The sequence below is a fragment of the Geotrypetes seraphini genome, chromosome 6, assembly GCF_902459505.1.
Source record: "Geotrypetes seraphini chromosome 6, aGeoSer1.1, whole genome shotgun sequence".
Taxonomy (NCBI): Eukaryota; Metazoa; Chordata; class Amphibia; order Gymnophiona; family Dermophiidae; genus Geotrypetes; species Geotrypetes seraphini.
The window spans coordinates 44025082-44034271 of NC_047089.1; the positions used below are offsets into that span (position 1 = coordinate 44025082).

Genomic DNA, 9190 nt, shown 5'->3' on the forward strand with positions numbered 1-9190 from the left:
TGCAGGGGGAAGGGGAGCTATGTGTTTAAGCAATACTGTATAGATTTTTTTCTTGTAGCAACATGAAAGTAGGGAAACTCTGTCACACCAGCTTGAGACAAGGTAAAGCAAGGGCTTACATGCAGTGTTCCCGCTAAGCTGTGCTGGCGTGCGCTGGCGCACAAAATATTACATCGCAGCGCACAAGTTTCTCGTCACAGCGCACACACGTGCTTGCAGGCAGGCGAGCTGGCAGTCCATGTAACGCGTCGCAAAGGTAAGGGGAGGCTGGGGGAGGAATCGGACGTCGGGGTGGGGGTGCGAGCAGGGAGGGGGGCGATCGGAAGAGGCGTACGGCAGATGGCAGGGCGGCGAGAGGAGAATCGGGCGAGTTGGCTCATAACTTGGTGGCGCCCGATATTTTTAGCTCACAGTGAAAAAAGTTTGCTCACAACACCCGCCCGCTTAGAGGGAGCACTGCTTACATGTTATGTGCATATCTGGCAAAGTACCACCAATATAGCCCCTAAATTTAACTTATACTGCTACCATATAGCAGTATGCATAACTCAATAACACCCTCGATTGTGACCCTCGATTGTGACATCAGCGTGCAACTGTCAAAATAAATTTTCTTCCTCCAACACGGCAGAGGCTATCCTAGGTGAGCTTTGATTCACAGATCCACCCATTATAAAGAGAGCAGAGTGAAAGCATCCCACTCAGAATAAGTACTATCCCTTGATTATTAGGCTCTATGTCATGACTTGAGCAAACGGAGCAGAGCCTGTCTATCCACAGACTCCAAGGACCCTTGAAAGTGTGCCATCCCATCACGTGCCATGGTTTCTACTCTTTATAAACCTGTACATCTGTAACGCATAGTTGCTGCCCCCAATTAGCCCTGACCTCCATTGGCCCACTATTCATATCGGATCACTAAAAAAAGAGAATCCATGCTTGAAGTGTGCATCTCTATTATGGATATTCACTTGCAAGAGCTGTCATTGGGGCAAATAAATCACATTTTTCTCTCTGATGTAGAATTACCAGAACCATGAAACTCCCACCACCACCCACTCTATCCTGACCTAGCCTACAGGTTAGTGCTCTTCCCTGAGAAGCTTGGTTAAAAAAACAGCCTGTAGCTGTTGAAGCAGATTTCCTTACCTGTAGTAAAGCAGACCTAAGCCACAGTAAGATTTCTCTGTGTGATCCTCTCGTTACAATGAGCAGAGTGGAAGTATCCTTTGCACTGAATAAATACTATGCCTTGAGATTAAGGGGCTCCAGTTAATGACTTAAGTAAATGGAGAGCAGAGTCTGGCTGTCTACAGACCCAAAAGTCTCTTTCTCTCCCCCCCCCCAAGTAGCAGAAATTAATATATTTCTGTCAAATGTGTAATCAGCAGAACTCTGCAACTCCCTCCACCCATTCCTCTCATACCTAGAGATTATTGTTTTGTCCTGAGGAGCTACATTAAAGAAAACAGGCTCCAGCTATTGAAACAGATTTCTATATCTACAGCACAACCCTGTTAAGGTTTATCTCTGTGATCCAATTGTTACAAGAGCAGAGTGATAGCATCCTGTCAGAACCTGTGCTTGAGATTAATGGGCTCCAGTTAATGACTTGAGTAAACAGAGTCTGGCTGTCCACAGACCCCCAAAGTCTCCATCCAAGTAGCAGAAAAGAGTGACTTCCTCTGCTGTCTTGTCATATACCAAGCTTTCTCAACATCAATCTATGTGGCATAATAGCAGCCCCCTGACCTGCATCTTTGCCCTTTTGATATGTGACCACTGAAGGAGAATCCTTGGTTGAGGTGTGAAATTTATATTATGGATGTTACCCTAGAAGAGCTGTCATTAGGGCATAGAAATAATAATTTTCTCTTCCACAGTTAATCTATAAATTTAAAACGTTATGAGCAAGAGAAATAGCCTAGAGGAGTGGCCTTCAGTACAAAGCCTACAAGCTGGCTTCCCACACTGCATACCAGTATTCACTCCCTGCCCCACACTTCTATGCTTCTCCTTCAGACAGCCGCTCTGCCAGTGTGACTCGGGTAAACATTGCATTGAGGGAACCAAGAAGCTTTCTCTCTGCTACAGCTTCCTAGTCCCACCTAGGCAGAAAACATAATCAGAGGGAAAGCTTCTCAGAAGCCACGGTAAGGTTACCATATGGCTCCTGAAAAAGAATAATGGATTGAGACTTCTAGTTTTTCAGTAAATTGAAACTGTTGAATTGCTTATGGCAACTGAAGAGTGAGAGTAGTTACTGTGAAAAGTGAACCATCAAGCCTAGTTTACTGATTTGCTCTGCTCTCCATTGTTTGTTTCTCTAGCACTGTCTCATCAGTGATCTGCTAATTAGGGATTTTGCTTGGATAATTTAATAGACGTATCCTGACAGGCAGCAGGAGTGAAGGAGCCATAACCTATGCAGAGACTAAGAGAGTGAAAATTTTTGCAGCTCTTAAAGTTAGATTTGTAGTCTAGGGGTTAGGGCAGCTGACTGTGAACCTGATAAGCTGGGTTCAAGAACCGGGAAAGCACACTTTTCTCCCCAGCATTGAAAACATTATATTTGGTTATGTTTTTTACATCACAGATCCTCCCATTTATTCCCTTTCCAGGTGAAACAATAAAGGACTTCTGGTGAGACTAAGTGGCAAAATTAGAATCTTGGTGCATCCAACAAATAACCTAAACATGTGGTTTCCATTCCATTGGATAGCTGCAGGGGAGGTGGTGGGGTCCATTGGGGTCCGTGAAAGTAGATCCGTGGGTTTTGCAGAGGGGAGCTACTGAGGTAGAGAAAAATTGAAAATGAGAAACCACTGCTGTCTAAATGGAAGTAGCATATTTGCAGGGGGGGGGGTCGATGCCATTGGGGTCTGAGGAAGTAGATCTATGGGGGTGGGGGAGGGAGAAGCATTAGGGTCCGTCAGAGCCAAGCTGTAATGGAGGTCTATGGGAGTTAAAGGACCATAACCAATGCAGAGACTAAGATAGTGAAAATTTTTGCAACTCTTAAGCTAGACTTGTAGCCTAGGGGTTATGGAAGATGACTTGTAATCTGATGAGCTGGGTCTGCACTTTTATTGAGAATAGGTAAAATAATTTGAAATGAATGGGCTTCTGGTTTTGGATTTTGCTTGGACAATTTAGCAGACAGGCGGCAGGAGTGAGAGACCCATAACAACTACTGAAAGTATAAGTTATAAAACGTACAATTTTATGAGCAAGGAGCATAGTCTAGAGGTTAGTGTAGCTGTTTAAGAGAATAATAATGTGGGTTCAAGTCCAGGATGAGTTAAGAAATATTTAAATTTCCTTGACGTAGTTGTGAATTAAAATACAGACCTTACTTAGTTAAATTGCTTTCTCAAATTAATTATTAATGTTAGTATTAAGACAGATTCGTGGGGTCAGACGTGGCATCTCGGTAACAGCTACAGTGGTGGAGAGGGCGGCCCTGCAGTCATGAAATCTGAAACTGCAGTTGTCAATGAGTGACGGAAGATTTTTAAGGCCGTGCGGGTTTAGATCCACAAGGTCCACGTTTTGCCCCTTCCCGGCAGAGTATGTTTGCCCATTCCTGGGTTGTGGTTAGACAAACAGTTTACTCAAAGCTATGGGTAGATCTCACTCAATGGGTATGAGTAGTTGCATATTATCAGCACAGATATAGAATTTTGTGTCTAGAGGCTTAAGGTGGATATTACATAAAGTGAGAGACAGTATGGATCCGTGTGGCACTCCACAGTTCAGTACCCAAGGTATTATGCTGTTGCTGAACAGAATTGATTGTTGTCTGTCTGAGTTTAGATGAGACTGTCTGTAGGCCCTGATGGTAAAGAAGTGGCAAAGTATTTTGTAGACTAAATATGTGGCAAAATCCATTGCTGGTTAGTTGACTGAGTAGGCAGTTTGCTATTTTAAATAGTTGTTTGGTTGAAGTTGCAACTGTTTTTGATGTGTATATAAAAGGGTTGTTTAATTTGTTCTGAGCTCTTTGGGGACATTGGTATAGAAAACAAATTAAATACATTTGATATACAGTGCTCCCCCGCGAATTCGCAGTCCCAGTCATTCGCAGTATTTTCTGTGCAACTCTACTAGGCTTTCCTATAGCAGGTGCTTATGTTCTGGAGGCAGGTATGTACGTCTTTATTCTGAATTTTGTGGGGGGGCAATGGGGTCAATGAACATGGAGGGAGTGTGTGGGGGTCTTTACTTTGTCCCTGCAGAGGTTATCTGGTCACTTTGGATACCTTTTGGGCACTTAAACCTGTCTTCACATCATCTAACTCATAACGTATAAGTTCTGTCTAGTCGGTCTCATCAAACCTTTGATTAGCCCTGCAGGACAACTAAGACTAGGGCAGCCCACATCCTGCCTGCCCTAACCACTCCTCCAAAAACACCCCTTTCAGCTGTGGGTGTACAGCAGGATTCAGAGGCCTGATTCAGAGGCCTAAAAAGTCCCTGGATATGTCTAAAAAGCATTTCGATTATCGGCACTTGGACAACCTATCTTTTAGATTGTTCAAGTGCTGACTTGGGCGGGTTCTTAGACAGGATGCTCGCATTTCAAGTAAGCAAACAGTCCTGGTTGGGTAACTACATTAGCGGAGCCATGCTGTCTTATGGCGCCTTCCGAAAAGAAATTAAGACAGTATTGTTTGATAAATTTATCTCTTAATTTGAGGTTTTATTTTTAACATAATAATTTTACTGTATTAACATAAATATGTTTATTGTCTTTTTAGTTAATATGCTGTATTTTTACAATTAATATTTTGCATTTCGCTGATTGCCAGTTTTTATTCTCTTTTGTGTAAACCGCCTAGAATTCTTTTGATTGAGGCGGTATAGAAAAATTTATGTTATGTTATGTATTTCAGTTTCGATTAGCCCCCATGGCACATACGTCTCTTGCACTGTTCAGCAATTATTACAAATTCTAAAATAATTTTCATTATATTTTCATTGTTGGATTGATTTTTAGTCTGTAAATAATCTTTCTAATGTGATCTGAATCTCTAAGTTTGAGTAAAAGTGCTATTTTTATATTCTGTGTAGTCATCAAATTAGCATTAGAATTAGAAAGTGAGATATTAAGAAAAGCTGTATCGGCAAAACTTAGAACTCCTTTTACTAAGGTGCGCTAGTGTTTTTAGCGCACGCAGGAAATTAATGAGCGCTACACCGCACGCTAGGCTTCTAGAACTAACGCCAGCTCAAGGTCTAGCGCGCGGGGCAATGTAGTGCGCGCTATTCCATGCGTTAAAGACCTAATGCACCTTAGTAAAAGGAACCCTTAAGCTAGTGAATACTAAGGCAGAAAATCCATAACCATAAATTTTTCTGAATGTAAAATTCATATTTTAAAAACTATCTCATGCTTCTCATCAGTCTAACCTTAAACTACAGAGAGATCATAAATATTCTCTGTGAATGGTGCAGTAGAAGGATTTACATTTCAGTTATGTCAGTTTAAAAAAAATTGGAGCTTATTGATGCATTAGTGTGTTGGCTAATATCAAATATATCTATACTTTAGTGGCTTAATTGGATGAGCTTATTTTTTTTTTTTTTTATTATTATTATTATTTATTTATTAGTTATTTTCATAAACATATCAAGAATACACTTCTACAGAAAGGCAGAGCTAATCCAAGAATATAAATTCCCTATTTGGGTTAACCACAATCAAGACAAAATAGACATTAAACTCTACCTCAAGTCCTCAAATAATAAATCCAAGAAGTAGAGCAGCGAGCACACTATAATAAATCATAGAAATATAAAGAAAGGAAAACAGGGATACAATCAACTGAAGGAAGTGACCAAATTAGATATTGAGCACACGTGTTGTTGTTGTCCCAGCTTTCAGGTGTGCAGCTGACAAAAAGGTTGTCAGTTGTATAGGATCAAAGAAAACACATTTTTGCTTTTGATACAATATCACACAATTACATGGGTGACGTAGAAAGAAGGAAGCTCCAAGAGCAATAACTCCCGGTTTCAAAATCAAGAATTCACGTCGACGTTTCTGGGTATCTCGCGCCAGATCAGGGAACATTTTGTATTCTAAATCCCAAGAATTCTTTTAACTTATTTTTAAAGTGAAGTCTCAGCAACCAGTTTTTATCTGGTGCCAAGGCAACAGTAAGAAGTAAAGTTGCAGGTGTCGCTATTTCCTTATCCGACTGTTCCAACATCAACAAAACATTTAAGACCTGTTGAACCTCTTGTGGTATCTGTAGTTTTTGATATTGTCCTTCATCCCTTCGTATGGGCAAATAATAGACCTGAGTAAACGGTGGAAGCAAATCTTCTGATATACCCAATATTTCAATCGTATAACTTTTTATCATGTCTCTCGGAGGCATTGTTGCCATTCTAGGAAAATTAATTAATCTAAGATTGTTATTACGAGGAGAGGATATCCAAAGCTTCTAATTTTCTTCTCATATTTATATCCTCTCATTAATGTTTCAGTGAGTTGTTTAGTGGCATCTTTTGAGTCTTAGAGGTCCTGCATATCAATTTGTAAACTTTTAATATATGTTTCATGGGTGTTTAATTTCTGTTCAACTTGACAAATTTGAGGTTTAATAGATTTTGCCAGGTCCGCCACTAGATCCCATATCGCCTCAAGAGTTATTTCTCGGGGTTTCTCTATTGTAAGAGATTTTTCAGGCAAAGTTGGAAAATTTAATTCAACTGACCAGTCCTCCTGAAAGCTGTTTCCCTGAAAACTTTGCTCCCTTCTGCTGTTAGAGCTCTTAGCCAACACAGGACTCTCCAAACAGGAGTCCGAATCCAGTCTCCCCTGTCTGGTGTCCAAAGCCTCACAGGACAGGAGCTCACCGCACTCAGATGGCTCCTCCACCCGAGGGGAGCTGGCGGTATGAGGAAGAGGGGGAGCTCTGGCGTCGGGACTCAATGAAATCTCCAGTCCTGGGGAGACCGCCTCCTGCTCGCCAGCAAGAGCCTCCAGCGGGGAAGCCGACGCCGACACTTCCTGCATCCGGCGAATTAGATCCTCGATATTGCCGATTCTAGCATGGTTGGGGGCGCCATGAGGCTGCAGCGATACTTCGGCCCCTTCTTTTCAGCATTTCAGGTAAGAGCGTGTCTTTTGGAAGAAAAGAAAAACCAAAAAATTCAACCGAGCGACTAGCCAGGACGCTCAGCTGGCTGTCCCGTCGGCTATTTTGGATGAGCTTATAAAACCATAAGTACAGTTCAGATCTGTCTTTTGTGAACCATTAAAGGCTCCTTTTACGAAGCCGAGTTAGCGGTTTAATGCGCATAATAGTGCATGTTAAACTGCCGACCGCGCTAGACGCTAACGTCAGCATTGAGCTGGCGTTCTAGCTGCGTAGCGCGGGTTTAGTGCGCACTAAAAAGCTGCGTGCGCTAAAACCGCTAACGCAACTTTGTAAAAGGAGCCCTAAATTTTAAAAAAATTCCTCGTTTTATTCCACAGTTCATTTTTAAAAATGTTAGCAGTTTATTTTAATACCTGTCCAGATTCAATTGAAATAGCAAATTAAGAACTGCAAACTTACTGTATCTAGTTTAATGTTTCATATCTGATATTTAAGTCTCTTTTAGTAAAAACTGAACATTTATTATTTTTAGGTTTAGGATTCTGAATAAGGTAATTGTCTTTTATATATTGATAACATAGTTTTGTATGTTTTAATTCTTTATCCGATTGGGACCAAATCAGTAAGAAATTCATTTATAAAATTGCCAAGTACCTGGTAGGCCATTTTAAGTCAGATCTAAATTTATTACTTGCATCAGTTGAAGGTCTGAAAGGAGCCTTAAAGGCTACAGCAGTGGCATACCAAGGGGGGGGGGGGGAGGGTGGCAGACGTAGTCATCGCAGGACCTTCCTGCACCTCAACGCGGCTGCCAGCTCTACTCCAAAGCAAGTATGTCGGAGTGGGGTGGATCGGCAGCTGGCAGCTACAGTCATTGCGGGACCTTGCTGCATGAACTGAGAGAAGGGAGCAGGACTGCTGGTATGGAAGAGTGGTGGAGAGAGAGAAAGGGGGAAGGGTGTTGTTGATGGAATTGGTGTGCATGGAAAGGGAAGAGAGACATAAGGGGGAAGGATACTGGATGGAATTGGATTGGAGGGAAAAAAGGGGGTAGATGCTAATTGAAGAGGGGTGGATGGAGAGAGAAAGGGCAGACATTGGATGGTAGTGGGGAGGGTAGAAGGGGAGCCTATTGTAACCAGGGTTAAAAGTTACTTGAGTGTGAAGCAGGGTTTAAAGAAGCAGAGAAGATCTGGAATGTGAGAATGCTGTTTATTTCCTATTTTGAGAGATTTGGTTTGTGTAGTTTGTATTGGTGCAGTTTTGGTTTTCTGTTACTGATTTCCTGCACAGGTTTGCTGTCCTAGTGCAGAGATCAGCATGAACTGTATGAACATTCTAACTGTCAGATTTGACTTGGATCTATGTGGAGGTGTTTTGGTTTCTGTACCTTGTGAGAAGGTAATTATGGTGGTTTTATTTAAATTTGAGAAGGAATGTGAAATTCTGGTTCTGGTTTGAAGTTTGGTAGTGATATGAAATTGTTCTGTGAGATTTTCTCTAGGAGATCCTGTGAATCTATTCTATGGAAGTATGCGCACTCCTGCCTGCCACGGACATACAGATCACGGAACATGCAGGTAGGAGTGCGCATGCGCGCTTAGCATTTTATTATAGTAGATGTTTAGTGAGGGTATGATTATTGTGGTTGTTGTTGTATAGAAAATTCTGGGGAGGGAAATAGTATAGGGAACATGAATTATCTATTTTTTTTATTTATTTTTTTAGCTTAGAAAGTATTTTAGGCAATTTTGGAGTTATTAGATTAGGATAAGGTTTTCCCTTATTGGTTTGTTTAAGTCGGTTGGTTCCAGGAAGAAAGAGTCTGCCAGCAAGAGATTCTGCTAGCATAAGCACGCCAACGTGGTACCCCTACATAGAAAGAACATAAAGCCTCAAATACCCAAATCTGGGGAAAAAGAAGAACGTTACAGAGAGGAAGTAGAATTTCTTTGTTTACATTTGATATACAGCATTTGTTTATTAAATTTTATTTCTATATTCAATTTTTAATCCTTAGCGCTTCTTTATATTTATTTTATAATATATTTAACTATTTTTATTCCAAAGTTATACCA

General features: G+C 41.2%; 1 protein-coding gene across 6 annotated transcripts in view; it reads left to right on the top strand.

Annotated features, from left to right (window-relative positions):
* SGCG (sarcoglycan gamma) overlaps window positions 1-9190 on the top strand; it is a 145141-nt gene that overhangs the window by 88305 nt on the left and 47646 nt on the right. For 2 of the 6 annotated variants that reach the window (XM_033948988.1, XM_033948983.1), the window contains exon 2: window positions 8617-8692. The exons of 3 other annotated variants lie outside the window; for them this stretch is intronic. In XM_033948988.1, coding sequence (XP_033804879.1) covers window positions 8687-8692 — 6 coding nt within the window. In that variant the 5' untranslated portion in view covers window positions 8617-8686. Of the gene's footprint in view, window positions 1-6850; window positions 7124-8616; window positions 8693-9190 lie in introns of those variants that run through there. One more of the 6 variants, XM_033948986.1, reaches the window with a different exon arrangement.